At 37.1% G+C, this 19,573-nt stretch overlaps 1 protein-coding gene across 2 annotated transcripts; it reads left to right on the plus strand.

Moving 5' to 3' along the window:
* The first annotated feature begins 429 nt into the window (after positions 1 to 429).
* On the plus strand, positions 430 to 19,507 carry LOC145208919 (fermitin family homolog 2-like). Of its 2 annotated transcripts, XM_080079168.1 has the most exons (18): positions 430 to 821; positions 1,703 to 1,836; positions 2,075 to 2,174; positions 2,563 to 2,733; positions 3,116 to 3,148; positions 3,781 to 3,973; positions 4,297 to 4,399; positions 12,699 to 12,806; positions 13,009 to 13,131; positions 14,154 to 14,203; positions 14,560 to 14,674; positions 14,948 to 15,067; positions 15,416 to 15,557; positions 16,069 to 16,157; positions 16,624 to 16,773; positions 17,162 to 17,251; positions 17,805 to 17,890; positions 18,157 to 19,507. In XM_080079168.1, the coding sequence occupies exons 1-18, from the start codon at positions 617 to 619 to the stop codon at positions 18,275 to 18,277; spliced, it is 2,133 nt and encodes a 710-aa protein (XP_079935294.1). In that variant the 5' UTR covers positions 430 to 616; the 3' UTR covers positions 18,278 to 19,507. The 2 variants fall into 2 exon arrangements, with proteins under 2 accessions (XP_079935294.1, XP_079935295.1); XM_080079169.1 differs by lacking the exon at positions 3,116 to 3,148.
* Positions 19,508 to 19,573: the final 66 nt, after the last annotated feature.

Below are 19,573 nucleotides of genomic sequence, written 5' to 3' on the forward strand. Positions count from 1 at the left end.
GCAGCTTTGATTTTGGGTCATTTTTGCATATATAGGTGTGGATTTTTGTGTGTAAAGAGTAATAAGGTTACAAAACAGTTTGACAGTCAGTTTTGTTCGATCAGTTAGACAGGAATACAGCCATGTAGTAATTCTTGAGTTTACCCAATATTCCATGTGTTTATTTACATTTTACACTTCAATGGACTGAGAAAAACTGGCTTACACAGTAATTTAGTAGATGACATAGAACAGATATAATATGCTAGAATTATTTAAGTTAAGATTCATTCATCATTGACTTAAATGACTTTTTTTGCATTTCGCTCATTATTGCAAATGTAATCACCTGTGTAACTCAAAACTGTTTTTTACTCTATGCTGTTTAATTAAAGGTCGTGTTACACATATTTGATGGTTGCCTACCCAAAATTGATACTTTTCAAATTCCATTTTGTTTCTCCTGCAGGTGACATTTTTTGTCAAAAAATTTGTACTGTGTGTAAACTTTCGGTATTCAGTGTTGTGTGCTTCTGTGAACCAAGACCAAACTGCTTCTGTGATAAGTGTTGTCAATTTGTGCCACCTGTCTTCTGCCCAACATTTCTCTAAGCACGGTGACTGAGTGCAAGAAATAATGTCGGCCTTGAGTGGAGTACGTATGGCCGATGGGAGATATGCTGATGGGTCTTGGGAATTAAAGATTAAAGTCACTGACATGGCAATCAAAAACGAACATGGAGAAACTATAAAAAATGTGGATATACCAGTATTGGTGACAACAGAGTTACATGTGGGTGGAGTAATTGCGAAGCTTGTGGACTCGCTCAAAAGCAAATATGGTGCGTTTTTCTGGATGTAAATCTTTTTGTATGTTTTGCCAACAATTTTGAGTGTTTGAAAGGCAATTTGTTTCAGGCCTTGTATTTAGATTAGTTATAAAAACATTTTCAAAAAGTAAATGTAATGTTGGTTAAAAATGTTTTGGTAATCATCATCATCGAGTGCCATGAACCGGGCTTCGGCTGCCATGAAACATTTCTCCAAATGTGACTTTTTATTGCGGTTTTAAAATTGTTGTTTGCTTTATTGTTTAAAAAGCCCTTCAGTTGATCGATAAGCATTATGGTATAAGAACAGAATAATTGCATTTCTGCAACAAAAAGTACTTAAATCCATTACACAAATAACAATATAAATTGAATGTTTTTGATTTCCTGACTTATAAATAGTAAGTGTTGCCGAAAGTCTGAACAGTATTTTTTGATTGAATTGCAAATTGCACTTTTACAAATTACTTGAAGTTGGACCTGTATTAAGTTGTGCTTCATCGTGCCTAAGGTCACCACAGAATAGCCTGAAGCTTTTATTTGCTTCTGATGGTATTTGCTTTGTGCCCGGCCACAAATACCAAACGCAACTATGTCCACAAGCATGGCACAAATTTTTGAGCTATTCCATGTTGTCAACAGACTTGCCTTCAAAGTAAACAATTCAAGACAAGTTTTTGAATAATGTTCTGGTAAATTTTTATGTTCCTTTTCGAAGCACTTAGTGATTTGAAGTGAAAATATTTTTTGGAATTCCATCCAGCATATTTTTACCATGACTAAAAAAACATTGTAGCACAATAAAAAATATATTACGCCAATTATGTTTTGGGGTTTTTGTCCCCTGGTGTGTTGTATTTGTATAACTTTTATAAATTTTTTTGTTTTTGTAGATGTCCAGAAAAGTTGGTCAGATTATGAACTTTGGTGGCCGAAAGCTTGCAAGTGGCTTGATAAAATGGGACAAGTTCTTGGAAAATATGAAGTTCAAGCTGATGCCCAACTGGAATACACACCAAAGCACAAGGTTTAACAAATTGTTGCTTAGTAGTAATGAGCGTATTATTTTATTTGGTAATGTTTACATCTCCTTCCATATTTCTTAAGATGCAGGTTTAGATGCAAATTTTGTTGGATTCAGTTTTTATTTAAACCACTTGATTGTGTAGGTTTATTTCCAAATTGGTTGTAGACATTCAAATGCGAAAAGTTCAATACACTGTTACTTTTACGATGTGACTCCTAAAATAGATTTTCCTTTTCAGATTGTCAAGGTTCAACTTCCTGACTTGCAGTATGCCAATGTTCAGGTCAACTTTGCCGCGAAGGTCCTACATACAGTGATTGACATTTGCAAGTTCTTTGGTAAATATTTATGAATGTGTGCTTTTTCTTTTTTCGGCTTACATAACAACTTTTTACTATTAAAAAACACTGTTGTCACCATGTTTTCTCCCTTTGGTAATATGTAATGAAGTTTAATTGGAAGCAATTTGGCCCTGCTTGTAATTATTATAGGTTTTATTTTTATTTTTTGAGTGTACAATTAGAAACTTACTGCTTATCAAAACAAAGTTGATTGACATTGCTCCAATTTAATTCATTTTGAACAAAAACTAACTACTTTTAAACTTTTGACCATATTACAAGTGCAAAAGCTTCAATTCCTTTTCCAAAGAAAAGGTCCTTGACTAATGACAGTTTAAAAAAACATGACAAAATGGAAATTAAATTCTTTTAACTTATTGCAAAGACATTCGACATCCCGAAGAACTTTCCATCCTTGTGCCTCCAAGACAAGGCAAGGGTGAAAAGAACAATACCCCAACCAAAAAACAGAATGCAAACGGAACACAAGAAGATGGGTTACTTACTCCAAATGTGCTTACACCAGGCATGACCCCCACATCTCCCTACACCCCAGGTATGTAAAAAGTTAACATTGTCAAACCACCCATACATTGTGTGCAGTTTTTAAAATATGTGCAAAGTTTACTTTGTGTTCAATTGATATTGTACATACATGTTAATTATTTGTTAAAAATTAAAAATTCTTTTGGTTTTAAAAATAGCTAAACTAATGTGTTATTACATGCAAATACTAAATGTAATGCTACTGGCAGAAAAAACTTGGCCAAAAAAATCTGAAAAAACTTTATTGCTAAAGTAACCAAAACTATTACAACAATAAGTCAACACAAATATAGACATATTGTTGTTACAAAAGGTGACTACATGTTTATTTAATTTTGTTGTGCTTTGTTTTCTTTGGTTTGTAAATCATTTTTGTTTGAAATTTGAGAAAGCTGTACATCCATCTATTGCCAAACTTCGTGGAGGTGAGATCAAGTGTTTCCTGTAAATGCTTGTATTAGTGGACTGTTTTTGTAGTGAGTGGCTTTTGTGTTGCTGTGGCCTAGAGTCATGCTGTTTACCAAATATTAGCAAGAAACCAGCATCTTTGTATCATCCTGTAATTGGTCTCCTGAGTCATGCTTAAAATGTGCACAGTAAAGTGCTCATAAAGGCTTAGTTTCCTGAATTTTGACTTTTAAGGCAATCATGTATGAAATCAGTCTCCAATTTTTCATTGGCTTTATTTGGATGTGAATTAAGATCAATAATATTATGAAATTGCAATTATATATTATACCAATGTGACACCATGGCTATTAAGGAAATTTTATGGTCAGAAAAAAGCTGTGAAGCATTGCAAATGAGTTACAATCATGTATTTGCTGTGAATTTGTTGTGATTCATACAATGTAGTGTTGAAATTTGTGCATCATTAATTGCTGTGCAAAATAACATGAGCAAAAATTTAGGTATTTTCATTACATGTTTTTGATGTTGTATATCTGCAGCTTTGTGTGTAATATTTGGTGTCTAATCTAGTGAATGTCATCTATATAACTTTTCACATTGCCTTATCACTCTACAGTGACATTTACATAAGTTGTGTCACATTTAGGTTCACCCATGTACAACACCTTAACTCCTAAGAACATGAAGGGGAGCCCAATGACTTCTCACAGTTTGGAATTCCTGGATAGCGCATATGTTGATCCAAAGCTACTCATGAACTCTGGCAAGCCATCTGTCACAGCACTGGCCAACCTATTCAGGCCAAAAACTTTGCTGGATAAAGCACGCTACAACACAGGGTAGGTTTTGTTTATGTTTCCTTGCAGTTGCTTCCTGTTATATGGGCAGGTTAAAATATTCTATTACATTGTGATGCTGCGGTTGCACCCTGGGTGAAAATGTCATTGTGTTGTGCATTATGTGTGAAATACAATGGTAATTTTTGCCCCACACAAAGAGTCAATGCATATTGTCCTTTGCTCTGTTCTATTACTCATTTCTTCACTTCTGTTATTTGGCCTACTGGGTGGCAAACAACATTTGTCTCAAATGTAACAAAAGAGAAAAATAGTGTACACGTTGATATTTCTATCCAAATACTAAAAAAGTTGTGCCTTTTTAGGTGGCTGGACAGTTCAAGATGCCTGATGGAGCAAGGTGTAAAAGAACATGACACAATTTCCCTCAGATACAAGTTCTATTCCTTCTTCGACCTTAATCCAAAGGTAAATATACATGCATATTTATTCTGAAATTGACATGTTAACAGGCACTGCATTGCAAATGGGACCTTTTTTTCAACAACCATTTGTCCTTGATTGGATATACATATCTACATATTTAATAAATCCTAATTTCCAAGACTGTGCTTTTTAATACAAACAGTTGAGCTAAAATACCCTAATTACCAAAAAAGGTGCATACATGGTTGCTACAGAATCCATACATATTATTTAATACATACAAGTAGAGTTACGAGAAACATATCATTAAATATTTTCCCATGACTTCCGTGGTTAAGACTGAAAACCGCAAAGAGATTGTCAAACAAAACCCGTATTGTTTCATTGCTGTGTGAAGTTGGGTTTAAAAAATGTAATTAGATAAGCAGTTCTCTGAAACATATGTGGTCGTTGGTCCAATCTTTCATTGGTTTGTTCATTATGTCTGTTTTGCATCTGCAGTTACAAGACTATGTACAGTGTTTGCAGACATTTTGTTGCATAATAATGTTGATTTTTTGTCAGAAATAATTTTAACTTTGGAGAGTGCTTTTTGTTTTCATAAACAAAACTTTTTTACCTTGAATCAAAAGCTTAATAATTTGGGACTTCCTAGTAAACCTACAATGGATGACTGAAGGAAATTCTCACAACTTACATTCATTGCCAATTTTTCAATATGCTTACCTTTATGGGTGTTTGTAACCTTGTGTCAACTATGTTGTCACCAGTACAACAATGATTCAGTCATTATTCTGCCCACCTAAGGATTTCGAACTATTTGTATGACTTAAGCAGTTTACAGAGTTAGTAACTTAACCAAACAATAGAGGTTTGGCTGTCATCTGGTAAACATTGTTGGCCATTCCCATGGTTGTTTAAAAAACATTTTTTCTGTGATAGGATGATTTCATACTTTTTGTTGTAGCCCATGGTTGAGTGTGTGAGTGTATGTGTCATAGTTTCATTAATTCCCTGAATTACACTCATTTAAGGACAGGTGGAAATATATAACTGTTTGTTAACAATTTCATACTTAATAATATCTTAAAAAGCAACCAAAGAATTCTTAAAAATACCAGAAAGGGTTGAATATTTTTCTGGTTTATGTTTGCCTTTCATGGTTACGAGCAAAGTTAAAAGATAAAACTGTCGATTCGGATGCTTAAAGTGTGGAAAAAACACTTTTCATAAAGACTGGTAATCCGTCTAAGAATGCCTTGTTAAGGAGGGATGCACCAAAATATGCAGGCCAAAAACCACCAAGCACTGCTTTTTCCCACAAAAACTAGCTCTAGGCTGTAAGGAGAATGTGTAAGGCATCTGGTTCAATTGTGATGCTGCATGCACAGGCAATTACCTATTTGCTTTATGGTTAATGGTTTAAATATACATATGGCCTATTCTAAAAATTCCATGTTTTGAAGTTTGCTAATGTTTAAGTAACATCTCAAAAGTGAACAAACTGAAATATTTTAGTCATACACAAGTCCTTTTGATTTGATGTTTCTTTTTGACAAACATTAGTATTTGTTTTACTTGGATGTATTTACTACAGAGTAATACTACAATGGTCACACAACATATCTTACATTCCATCAAAATGGATGTGTTCGCATTGATGACGCATGCCATTGGAATTTCTTGTGTAACCCAAAATCATGGCAAAGAGCCTTGTAAATTTAATCGCGCATAACCAGCCTCCAAAATGCATTGATCCTTTCCTTGGTTTGACGTAGAAAGGGAAATGAGCGCCGTTATTTGCTTCCCAAAGATACCGAGAAACGTTTAAGACGAATAAGCAGAAACAAAGTGTGCTTAAAGGACGGGGTGGACGACCTATCATGTAATCGTTAATCTGGATGCGTATTCTCTCAATCGATTAGGCATCGTGCGCTGCAAAGCTGCATTACTGTTCCGCTGATGTTTAATTGAAATGTTTATCGCACGGTTTTTATTCTCGTGCGCTGAAAAACGTTTTTTTGGTGTCTAAAGTGTATATTTTACACCAGAAAATTGTAAAAAACAGACGAGAGTAGAAAATAAGAAAATTGTTGTCCTCAATTTGCCACCAATGTTTCATGTATTTTATCTCAGTTAGCTCCTTGGTCAAACGTACACTCCATCATTCATTGCCACCTTCAGGGCACAGCATAGGATGTTGCGTTTAAACACCTTTGCCCAGTTTGATGTCACTTACACGTATACGCAACTTCCTTTGCCCTGCACAGTCCTTTTGTGTCCCGCGTTTGTTCAGCAAATTGGATTAGGGGATTAGAGGGCAGCTGTTTATGAGTTTTTACACAGACTTGTGGTGTTTTGTGGTCTGTTCTGGCGCGTGCAGCCATCTGCTGACTTTGTGCATTGACCTTATTAGCTGGGAGCATATTTAAAACCAAAGCACCGCTCCACATGCACATTCAGTGGATTTATTTTAAATCCATATATGTTTCGGATCTTGTACCCCATAAAACCAATACCTTATGTCGTTGCTTGATTGAAACACAATGTTAAAAAATTGGCTATGACATTAGGTTGTTTTTGTGACTTATATCAACTTTTCATTTCACTAACAATTTGAAAAATACCCCAGAACCCCACCCCAGTTTGTTTTGGTTTTCTGGACCCTGTTATCGACTTAGGCCCAAATTCAGACATATAGTTCTCCGATCCGAGACAAATGAGCCGTGCAGGCGTAACCTTACCCGCTAGTAGCACCATGATTTATCTCAGTCTTTTGTACCTCGACTCACCTGAAGAAATAATGGCTCAGTTGCGTCCTGTCAACATCGTGGTTTGGAAACCCGTTTCCGCCCCAAATAAAGCGGTTTATCCCCGTGGGAACTTTGGATTTGGGTCATTATAAATTTTCACCTTGGAGTTTTTCGTATTGTGCGGTCGGTTGGGGGTTTGCACAAGGGCGATCGCTTCCTAAAGGGTGCTTTGTTCACAACTACTTTCTGGTCCAGCCTATTTGTGTGGAATTGTTTTGACTGCAGTCAGAAATTGAGAAAAGAAGCACCCAAGGTTCACGTGTAAACTATTTTTAGTTTTTATCAGTAGAACACGGCAAACATCACGTATCGTGCACAAAGTACATGCTCATTGGCATAAAAAGGCCCGTTTTCTTGCCACGGCACTTCACAACGGGAGTTTAACATTCCAGGCATATACACGCGCTGTTGTAACAAGTGCTCTGCGGCCGCAAAGATCATATAAGTGCTGTAATTTTAAACCGAACATGGCTTCATTGTCTATCCATGGTAAATCGGCTTTGTTTGAAAGGTTGTTGCTCAGCTTGCAACTTGTTCGATCAGCGGTGGTCTGCTGGAACCCCTCGCTGTAGCGACAATTGTCTTTTATTACATCATAGTCGGCTTGTTGCGCCCGGCTTACAAGTTATTGAACCAATAACGGTTTCGAAGTTTTGGTATTTTTGAATCGTTTGCCTGAAGTTTTTACTCCCTCGAAAGAGATGTGGCTCACATGCTTTCCTTGTTTGAATGCAATGCACATTTAACACAGCGTATATGCATTGATGAATTGTTTTCCATCCGCAAATGTCATTAAACTTGTTGTACCATAGTGGAGCCTTAATTAACAGCCAACGAAATAAGCTCAAGTATATATATAGCTGTGCAAATCAGGTCAAAACTTCCTCGAGCATTTAAAAGTAGCGAGGTACTTGATCTTGCGTTTTGCCGGCCGCATTTGCGCACTCTCCATTGCCCAAGGGTAAACGTTGCTTTCACGGAGCCGACAAGCGTTTCTTGCAAGAGCTTGAAAATTGCCCGGTAACGAACCAAAGGCACCTTTATCGGTTGTCGCATCTCAGAACCATACTCGCTCAGTTCCTGGTATAACTCGCCTTTCTTTGGATTGTGAAGTATTTCTCGTTTGACGCCGGATGTAGCTTTTGCGACGTCACAATAGTCCGATCCACTTGACCTGTTTGCCACGCTCCGATTGAGTTGCTGGGTAAAGTTTTGTTTTCTTAGCGTGCAGATGTGCAGCGTCCAGCCAACACTTTGCGACAATAGTGGCTGACATCAGAATACGTGATCAGCTTCGAAGCCTTGACTGTATGTATTTGCAATCGTTTACTTCCGGCTTAAGAAATTGTCAGGTGACAAACTGCTGCAACACGATACAGTTTTAAAAGCCAGCAACACCCGACCATAAACAATCCAGATTAAATCACGATTTTTAAGAGTTGTACAAAAAACCAATCACTTCTGGCATCGGACGGCTTGTACAGCATATTTTTGTGGGTTCATTAGATATATGAATTGTACATGAAACGACGCCTTTGGCATATAAAAGTTTGGAGAGGAATATCTTGTCGGTTAACTATTAATCTTTTTGCAAAAATGGTTTTTATTCTACTACCACCCTTGTTCTTTGCAAAAGTGATTCTTTCCCATTGATCCCCATGCTTCAATTTTGTTTTGAATTTTCAATACAATGCATACATGTAGTAAACCTAAAAAATCGGTGATTTGTCACTAGTCGTTGTAACACGGCTGAGACATTCCTACATATGTATTAGCCAACAGTAAGTGGAACCTGAACTTATGTGGTTGGTCGAATGGGTTTAAGTCAGTTATAACCGTTCCTCTGGTGTGGTCAGCCTTTAATTACAGCTTTGTAGTCACCGTAAGACTAACGTACTGCCAATTTACGAATTCCGCCAACGCTTTTTCATAGTAATCTCATTACGGCGTAAAAACATGGACAAGCGTTAATGGAAACGATGATGTCCTAATACAACGAATTAATATCATATGAATGTTGACTTCATTGTCGGAAAAGGGTGTGTTTGTAATTCCCGGCCTCATATGAAATTAGCATTTCATGACAAAAACGCCAGCAATTGCATTTAGCGAATTCTTAAAATACTTTTGGTGTATGAATGTGTCAAGCGTTAAGAACGATTATCATTATCACATATGATATGCATATCAAACTAAAACGTAATCACACCCGCATCTGTGGTGTTAACTTTTTTTAGTCCTTGTATTTTCTCTTTTGTGGAAATTACACACAGTAGCCATACATGGTTTATTGACGACACATTTCACTGGAAGGAGGTGCCACGAACCTACGCATTTACGTCAATTCCTGGTGTTCACGCATTGCTTGGTAAAGTTGCATTACACTCAAATAGTTTATTTACGTCTTTATATGTTTTTTTTGTTTTTTGTTTTTTATTTACGTCTTTATATGTTTAACTCGTTAACAAAAGGTATTTAAAAAGAGTGTATTGCTGTGGTATACCAACCTACATTCATTCCCCGTTTAGTATTGCAATTAACTTGGCGCCGTCATTTGGGCAGTCAATGTTATTCAGGATTGTGAAGATGTTTGTACTGTTTACGCCCCCGTGATATCGTCATACTTAAGAAAATATATAATCTAGGAGGCCAGTAGAACAACATAACTTGTTAAATATGAGAGCAATGGCACGAATAGTACTTGAGACTAAAATAGTATGGCGAGTCTCACAACTAATCTAAGTGAATCAGTCACATTACGTCACTTCAAGGCCATTTGATTTCCGCCTGGCCTTGTTACTATTTCCTAAAACAGTTGCTTGAACCACTGACGGTGTATTGTGTTCCACGAACCGACAACAAGTCGTTTAATGTGACTCTCCAGGGGCTACTGAGTCATACATGACGGCCGCAGACACATCCTAATATATTCATGAGTTACAGCTTTTTTGTCGCAAATGACGTTCGGTTGCGTTGTTTTGCATCTTGTTGTTTTCATGGCTTTTATGGTCGTATGCGTGGATAGCCAACGCACAAGCACCAACTGTTTTTGATGTTTGTTTTTTAAGTTTCTTCCTAATGTCGAAGTTTTTTTTCCTAAACTGCTGATCAAATTACAAACCTCTGTGATTGAAACCACATATTAAGGGTCTCTTCAACTTTTTGTATGATGTGTGTTGGCTTGGTAAACTGTTATAAATGCTGGCCACTGGTAGACAGGCGAAGCTTTAGAATCAGATAATTTCTTGGATTGTCATTTTACGAATCCCGATTCCTTAGTAACCTGTTGTGAAACGTGATCCTTGCGTGGTGCCTGAAATCATTGAGGGATAATTTTACCTCGTTGTTTTGTTTGTCAAATTACAACTCACTTTACTCATGTTGGAACCATTACACGTTAAACCCATCTTGTTGGCCCTTGTTAAACGACATAAGTAGGTAGTGTGGTGAATCAGACACTCTTCTGATGTTTATGACAGTTACAACAACAGCTTAGGTATTTTTGTAAACAATGCTCTTTCCCTGACCCAGACATAACTGCAGCATTGATTGCCGACTATCATAGAGACTAATTCTGACCGGTGAAAGCAAAAGGAAGCAACGTCACTAACCATCCGGGCATGTCTCCATTTCATGACGCTGCGTTTGTATGCTAAGCCAGATTTCCGGCTGCACAAGTCTTGTACTTTCTAGACTCCTGGATAAAACGAATGAATACCAGGTCCCACTTACTTCCGCAATGTAACTCGCAAGTCTATACGGCCTGTGGTTTCGGAAGACGTGAATATGTGTTTTGTGTTTGCAATATATTGCGGCCTTTTGTTGACAACCACTTTTTAGTTCACTCTTTGTTAAAATCTGCACATTTCCGTCCTTTGCTTAAAACTGGAGTTATATGTCTGACTTTTTGCATGGACATTTTATGCCCATGTTTTGCAGTTAAAGTATATTTCTCTACTTTGGTTATGTGAGGACTGGTTGTTATTAACCAAAGCTGGTTCCGAGAAACCTCTTAGTTCAAATCAGGCTCTTACAAAACAGGACGACCTAATCTGTTAAATTTTAACAAAAGCATCCCTTCCTTGTGCTTCCGCCATACTAGAATGTGTTTTTTTTGCGATGCGTATAACGGTCGGTGTTCTGTACATAGAACCAGTTTTACTTCTTCAGGAAGAAATGAAACTTGAGTAATGAATCGCCTTTGACGGGGAAAGTTTGTTTTCATTCATCCTTACTCCACTTCCCTATTGGAGCGTTCAAAAACACTTTTCCATTGAAAGAGATCTAAAGCACTAACAGCTGGTTTTAGTATTGATAGCAAACCACATGTGACGGACTTGTAATAGCAACGCTTGCTATAACTTCAAACCCAATGAAAACGACTCAATGGAACTGGCGTTAGGTACTTAAAAAGTAACAATACACCATGCTGGCTTTTCGAGGCCTAAACCTAGACATGTGCTTGTCAGATCGACTTACGACTGTCAATCAAAATGATAAATTTCGATGCCATGCAAATCGCAAAGTAAATCGTTACCAGTTAATGCTTCTGGCGCCTTGAGCGCCGGTTATGACAATTTGCGTTTGGATTTGTGCATGTGTGGCAGTTTGGGTATTAACTTTGGAAGATGTGTACAAGGGGAACGATTTGTGACCGTTAACTCGCGTATTATATTGAACGAATTCCTTACTTTCTACGACAAAACGCATATAGAAAGTCAAGTATCTAAGTGTGTTGTCTATGATTATATGTTGCTGTGATTATGTTAAAGGATTTTAAAGCAACTAATCCCTCATCCTTTAAATACAAAAATTCCTCGCATAGGCGCATGTCAAACTTTCAGCAGTGATGGCGAATTTGTGTTTTTGTGTTTCATAAGTGACGTTTTGTCTCGTAAAACTTTCAGCGAGTCTCACTAACTTTCCAACCTCCTACGTAGCTAGCTGTCGCACATGCATGACTGCTTCTTCGGTATTACCATGCTTCGTTGCCCCAATCCCGCCCTGACAAAGTACATGACGTCAGTCCGGTGTTTGAAATACTGTGCGTGCCTGGTTAAAAGCGGAAGAAACTATCTCCGCTGGGCCTGGTTAGTACCATTGCGTCGCTGTTTTTCGCATGAACTTTTCGGCAACCACATGCGGGACTGCTGCCGTTGCTATGCATTGAAATGTTTTTTGAAAATTCATTTAAATATGATTAAGAATGTGTACCGAAAAAGAAGCCATGGGTAATCATGTAACCTCTGCTGCACATTTCTGCATCAAAGTCAGAGACCAATGTACTAGCAAGTATATTTTCGTCTGCATAAATTTTGTAAAGCACATCCTCAAATATTTGTGCATTTCCTCCTGGCCTCTGGGACCATTCATTTTTTGTATAATTTTGGGTAGTACAGTTGTGCACAAAACAAATAGAAAATACCTCTAAACAATCCATTTCTCTCGCTTGGAGTGAACTGTCTCAGTAACTTTTGTTATTTGTTGTGTAATACAACAGTTTGAACCAAGGTGTTTTTTATTTCCAGTATGATGGAATCAGAATTAATCAACTTTATGAACAAGCCAAGTGGAGTTTGTTGTGTGAAGACCTGGACTGCACTGAGGAAGAGATGATTATGTTTGCTTCACTACAGGTAAGAAAAAAATAGACAAAAATACAACAACATTGTCAGCAAAAAGTTAAGTTAAGGAATAATGTTTTTTGTGTTACAATTTTCATCACAAATAAACCCTGTGAAGCACCAACTGATATTTTGCCATGGTCCCAACCTTGTTTTGTTTTGCCAAACCATGCTGTTCTCATGGTAAAAAGAATATTTTTATTGTTTATTACAGTATCACATTACAAAGCTGTCAGAAAACACAGATGAAGAAATGGAACAGAATGACAACAGAGATATAGATCAGGCTTTACAGGATCTAGAAGGGACCCTTGGATCCACAAGCATTGCCAACAAGGTACCAGCATTCCTTAAAATCATATAGTCAAAACTAGCAGCTCCTTTACAGGGGGGATTTATAAATAGAAAGATCAACCCATGTCATTCAAAATTGAAACAAAAGCGAACAACTAGTTTCAAAATGCACCAAATTCAGCATTCTGTATTTAATCAACCCATATTTGAGGCTTGCAACTGTGGTGCCAGACATTTGTTGTATTGCTCATAATTGTATGTATCACTGCCTAATGTGGATGATTTCCCAGCAATTTATCTGGTCAAAGTACAAATACAGCTTCCTGATTGCAACCTGTCTGTGCCATGTGTTTCATGGTGCATTGTTGCAATCAGCTTTTGTGGTGATAGGTTTGATGAATGTCCTTACATAGCCATCAACAAATGTTTTTATGTGGCATTGATTCAAACAAAAAAATATGTGCTGAAGTTTATGCTGATAAGCACAATGATACCACCATAAGTTCGTATGGTCATACTAAATGTGACCTCCTTTGTACTAAATGTGACAGAAAAAACTAACAATTCTACTATTTCTACTATGTTGCTTAATAATACTACATATCGATAATTGCAAAAAAAAAATCTGTGTTTGAAACTTTTCTTATCAAACAAATTTCTGTTTGGTAAAAGCAGGAGCCTGTAGTGGTAACAGCTTATCTAAATGCCAACACATTTTCAGGCTTGTTTACACAATTTACTCTGAAACTTGCAAGAAAAAGCAATAAAGTCAGCTAGTGCTGCCTGCAGTGCTAAATTATTAATGAGTTTGGTGCAGGCAGCAAATCCTAATTAAATTTCATCTAATATTATGTTTGTCGGAATTTTGGCTTGACATTTTGTTTGCTTTACCCAACCACTGATTTCCTTTATGCAGCAACTGTTAGAATAAAATGTAAATGGTCAGATTTTTCCAAAATTGTTTCCTTCAAAAATGGTGCAAAGATGAAAATGTTACCAGACATAGCAATTGTGGAAAACTGGCACTACTTCCTACATTACAATGTTATTTAATGTATTTTTCAGAGTGACATTACTACCGTTCCTGAACTTGCACACTACCTCAGGTTATTCAAGTAAGTACCTCTCATTAAGTGTATCTGTGTTCACTTTTAGTGTTTTGATTTATTGATGTTTAGTAAAATAGATTGAGCCAACTTGCAATAATTTTTTTCAGTATTAAATAAAGAGAATGGGCCAACTCAAATATTTTATCACTTACATAACATTACAAACTTTATTTAATATATTTTCCCATCCACTATCACAAATTTTCATTATTGCAAAATGTCATTTCCTCCCATCATGTACATTTCATTTTGAGGAATATGTAAGTTATTAGTTTATCAGTCATCACCAAACAATTTTGTCGCAATAGTCATAAAACAAAAAATGTGCTGATAGATCATGACCAGAAAACGTATTTGTGCAGGCCAAAGAAATTCACACTGAAGGGATACAAGAAGTATTACTTCATTTTCAAAGACACAAACATCTCGTATTTCAAGACCAAGGAAGATGCAGCTGCTCTTAGTTCCCCAACTACTGTAAGTGTAAAAGATAAATCGTCTTTAAATCGGATGTTTTGATAAAACGTTGTTTTTTCATCTGTTCCACTCGCTTTTAAACTTGTTTAACTGAAGTCAGCTTAAGTGTATGAAATATCATTACCCAATTTTGTTCGAACAAATTTGGAAATTAAAGTCAAATTATAAAATTCATTTTTTTTTATTGTCACCAATGTTTTTGGCGGTCTTTTGTAAAGGGTAGATTTATATTTTCAACATGCTAACGTTTTTGCATTGCTTCTTGCATTACAGATCAAGTTGAAGGGAGCGGAAGTCGTGCCGGATGTTAACATCAGTGAAGACAAATACATCATCAAACTTTTTATTGCGAGCGCTGAGGGAATGACCGAACTCTGGTTAAGATGTGATACGGTAGGTTGAAAATGTTAAATCTTTTGTCACATCCTGATCTAAAGCTGTGCACCATTTCGAAGAGTTTCAAGAAGCACAGTTACTGACCAGGGCTGTTGTTTTCCAAACCCAATAAAAGACTCGACTTAACACCAGTCGCACTAATTGTCTTGCAATAGAAAACAACCAACCGAAAATAGTTCTTAAATAACGGACACATATATATTCAATTTGTTTGTTGGGTAATGCAATCTTATGTGTTTTTGGTAAAAAAATTCCAAAATCTCCCTATTACCGATGAGACCCTTAGGTATAGAAAAAACATTGTATTGGTCCAAAACCGCTAAGCGTGCTTGTTGCGTCTTGCAGGAAGTGATTTACTGCCAGTGGATTGCTGCATGTAAATTGGCCGCTAAAGGACATACGATGGCTGATGCAAGTTACGAAGTTGAGGTTCAAAACTTCAGAACTTTACTTAAACTGCAGAGAAGTGGAGCAGGAAATGGATCAGGTATTTGTCGAATACTACAAAAGTATTTGTGAAACCTAGGAACACTATACACGGACTTGAAAAGTAATTTAATCGTAAACATTACTGCCAAGGTACTGGTGTATATAGAATGCATCGTTCAGACGTTTCGACAATATCTGTTGTCATCATCACAACCTGCACTGATGATGACAACAGAGATTGTCGAAACGTCTGAACGATGCATTCTATATACACCAGTACCTTAGCAGTAATGTTTATAATTAAATTTGTAAACCATAATGCAGTTTTTAATATTGAAGTCAAAAAAACGAGGTGTTTATAATTTTTGAACAAAAATAGTTCCACTCAAATGTTTTAAATGCAAAATTGTGGTCGTTATTAGCGTTGGTGTGCTGTTGTCTTTTGTCTGACAATTTTGCTTCCAAGTAATAAGTCTGCCAAATACGTGCGCTGGGCAAAACGCCACTGAGAATACTTAAAGTCGTTGAGACAAAACTGTTTTATATTCAAAACATCGTTTGTCTTGCAGCCGGTGACGCGTCGGGTGGCAACTTAGCTACGAGTATTGAACCGCAGTATTACGTCGCAAGAAGACATCTCCGAAAGCTTGGTAACAAGGTAAGGCATTTTGCATTTTTGTATATCTCTTGAAATATGTTTTATTTGCTGTTGTGCATCAGGTGCTTGCGTATAAATCTATAGTATGTGCTATTTTTGCATATTTTTTCTGGTATGACTTGTGGCCGAATTACGAGTTAATTTCTTGCATAAATGAATTGAATAGAGCTGCCATTCGTTTATTTGGGGAGGCATTTGAACGCTGTTTGTCAAAGCATGCCTTAAATGTAAGTTGATACATGCATCAAAAGGTATTGTGCATTGTCTACTTCTGGCCTATTTTGCGAGGTTCTGTACCAAATTAAGTTGCAGTCTGGGCCTGAATATCTTTTACAAAGTTATAGCATTGACATTTGATAAAACCGCTGTTACCCATGTTTCGTACCATTAAACCCGACATGCACTGATTATACCTTGAAGTTTGCAATTGATTGTCGTAAAAACATAATTTCCTATTTTACATTAGATGGCAGTTCGCAAGATCCAGGAATCTGTTACAAATTACAGCACGTACAATCTCATCAACGCCAAACTCGCATACATAAAAGCATGGCAGGCTTTGCCAGAGTTCGGACTCACACACTTCTACGTTAAGTTCAGAGGAGCTAGAAAAGAGGTGCGTTTTTTTCAGATTTTTAGACTGCCAATTTGTTTGGTTTTGCTCCAACGGTTTTGAACCAAGCACACTGGCTTATTTTTTTTAATGCGGCAAAATGTGACCTTTTCAGCATTTAGTCACCACATTAAGTATCAAATTCTAGAAGTAAAATATGCTACTTTATCCTGAGTGCGTTATAGCAAACTTTTCCGTCGTCTTTAAGTTTTATTGATTGACAATTGAATAAACTTAATCTGTCTGCTATATATAGAGAAGCAGCAAACAGCACTGCGTTTTTGCAACCCTAATGATTTCCTTCAAGCAATTAACTCTTAGCACTTTCCTGCACTTTGTGTTGTGTTGCGTTTTCAACCGCATGGTTAAACTCAATGTCATTACCACGCAGGAGTTGGTCGGTGTTGCTTATAACCGACTTATTAGAATGGAACCAAACACAGGGGAAGCTATTAAGACTTGGAGATACAATGCTATGAAGGTGAGGTTTTGACATTTATCACATTGATTGTCCTTCTAACCCCGTTTCGTGAGCATCAATGCAAATGTGTTTAGTGCGTGGTTTCTTTGACCTTAAACGATTTCCAATACAATATATATATGATGCAATAAAATGTTGCGCGTAAAAGGGCTTAGTCGTTCATTCCGTAGTAAACTGGTATAGTAATTGCGCCTAATAAACATAAATTCAGAATATTATATGTATGGCTATTCTTCTGGTGAGTTTTCTAGGTTAACAATGTCAGCAAAAACTTATAATAATCTTTTAATCCCTTTTTGAAGCCCTTTTAAATAAAATATGGATATGTTCTGACAAGTGTGTTTGACTGTTTACAATTGTTTACCTTTAAACAAAAGATGTGAAACTTAAAACATTGCTTGACAAGTGGTTAAAAACCAAATAGGTTCCGAAAACCAACAAAAACACGTATTCTGGACCGAAATATATTGGCCAAACGAAACAGAGTTGCATTAGTTTATAGACCATTGGTCATCGGTCAAGAGTAATGCTATATTTTTTTGTCTTTTAACAGGCGTGGAGTGTAAACTGGGATACAAACCAAGTAATCGTTGAACTGGAAGAAGAACAAAACATTATGTTTGCTTGCACCAGATTCAGGTAGGACTCGAAAATGTAGCATGCAGATGCCACTTTATAATTCTTGTTGGAAGACGCGTCGTTTGCTGTGTTTGTGTGAGAACAAAATTGTAACAGAAATTATGCAGTTGCGTTAGTATTTTGTAGTTTATGTCACTAAAGAAGAAGTCCGTGTGCACCAGAAATATAGCAAACTTTTATTTTAATTTAGGTGTTTTGCACAATGTCAGATCCTTACGAAAGACCAATTTAACACCATAGCCCTTATATCTGTTTGCTTTTTGCAGTCCCAAGTTGGTCCATGAACTTATCGGAGGTTACATTTTCCTCTCCATGCGAACACGTGATGCGGACGAAACCCTGGACGACGAGAAGTTCTTTAAGCTTACTGGTGGCTGGAACGGCTGAGCCCCACCTCTCACCCCAGACCCCCATATCACCCTCCGTCATCCCGCTTACGAGCACTGGGACGTGTTAGAGCGCGCGGGATCCATCGTATATGCGCTCCGAATTTTTGCTGCTTTTCTTGCATTTTCGCTCATGTCACTGACACCGTTATCCCTTTTTTTGTAAATGTCACAGAGTTTTGCCAATCGATGGAAGTTGTTTCGGCGTTATGTGTTGTGTTAATTTGATCAGTAGCGCCCCCACGCGGTTGTTGTCTATTACTTTCTGTTTTCATTTTATTATCGCCTTATTTTACCAGTGTCCGTAAGTAATCGTGTTTACTACCCATAACGTTCCGACAGGTGGAGTTTTGTACTCGCGCTAAAATCAGTGTAAAGGTTCTGTTATTGGGTGTAAAATTATGATCAAAATTATCAGCCCAACGCTACACAACACATGTCTTATTCCTGCGAATATCTAAATTTTAAACGATCTTTGTGCAATTAATCGTGTTGGTGTGATTACAAATCTGCACAAAGAAGCCCAGGATGCGTTGCAAACACGTTTTTTTTTACCAACGTTATAAAATATCTGATAAGTTTAAACTACGTTTTACTGCGCGTAGAAGCTCGGAAATCTTATATATTTTGTATGTAAACATGTCTCGCGTGATTTTTTCTTGATTTTTACGCCCCTGGCCACTAGGGCGAATTTTCCATAGTGCAGCGCGTGCACTGCACGAATAACCCAATCGCTAACCTTGTGTATTGCGCGTGTTTTCTTCTAACGAATCGTGATGCATGACCTCCTCATCTCCTTCCCATTATATGCCTGGTTCCACTATTTATTCAGCCGCCTCGCACGCTTATCTCGGTAACGCTTGTCGTGAATCTGAAACTCATAGCGCAGCGCCTTCCGAATCTGAAACACACTTCACCAATCTGAGAGACCCCGAGTTCGAACCCAATTTTGCAGCGAAATTTGTTTCACAAACACCTTGAGATTTTTTTATAGCGTCGAAAGTTAACAAAATTATGTACAAAAAAAACGCTACAAAAAGTCTCCTGCCACATTGCGACATGCAAACGTTTGAACAACGTTAAGTTTTCACCCGTGTACAGAAATATGCTCTATTTCGGGGAATCTCCAACGTTGCTTCGGACTCTCACCGTGATTTTGAATGCGCCATGCGCAAACGCCTTCCACCCCACCTTTATGGACGTAATAACAATAAATATTACACTCTCTGCATTTGTGTGTTTACGTATAAAGTATGCAAAAAACGAAAGGCTAGACATATATTGGTAGAAACTTGCT

The sequence above is a fragment of the Phallusia mammillata genome, chromosome 1 (genome assembly GCF_965637545.1).
Source record: "Phallusia mammillata chromosome 1, kaPhaMamm4.hap1.1, whole genome shotgun sequence".
Classification (NCBI taxonomy): Eukaryota; Metazoa; Chordata; class Ascidiacea; order Phlebobranchia; family Ascidiidae; genus Phallusia; species Phallusia mammillata.

Bases quoted from the DNA above. Each gene is read 5' to 3' on its own strand.
- LOC145208919 (XM_080079168.1), top strand. From the start codon at position 617: ATGTCGGCCTTGAGTGGAGTACGTATGGCCGATGGGAGATATGCTGAT. The intron at 14,204-14,559 runs GTAAGTACCTCT...GTATTTGTGCAG, and splicing joins CACTACCTCAGGTTATTCAA to GCCAAAGAAATTCACACTGA. The intron at 14,675-14,947 runs GTAAGTGTAAAA...CTTGCATTACAG, and splicing joins CTCTTAGTTCCCCAACTACT to ATCAAGTTGAAGGGAGCGGA.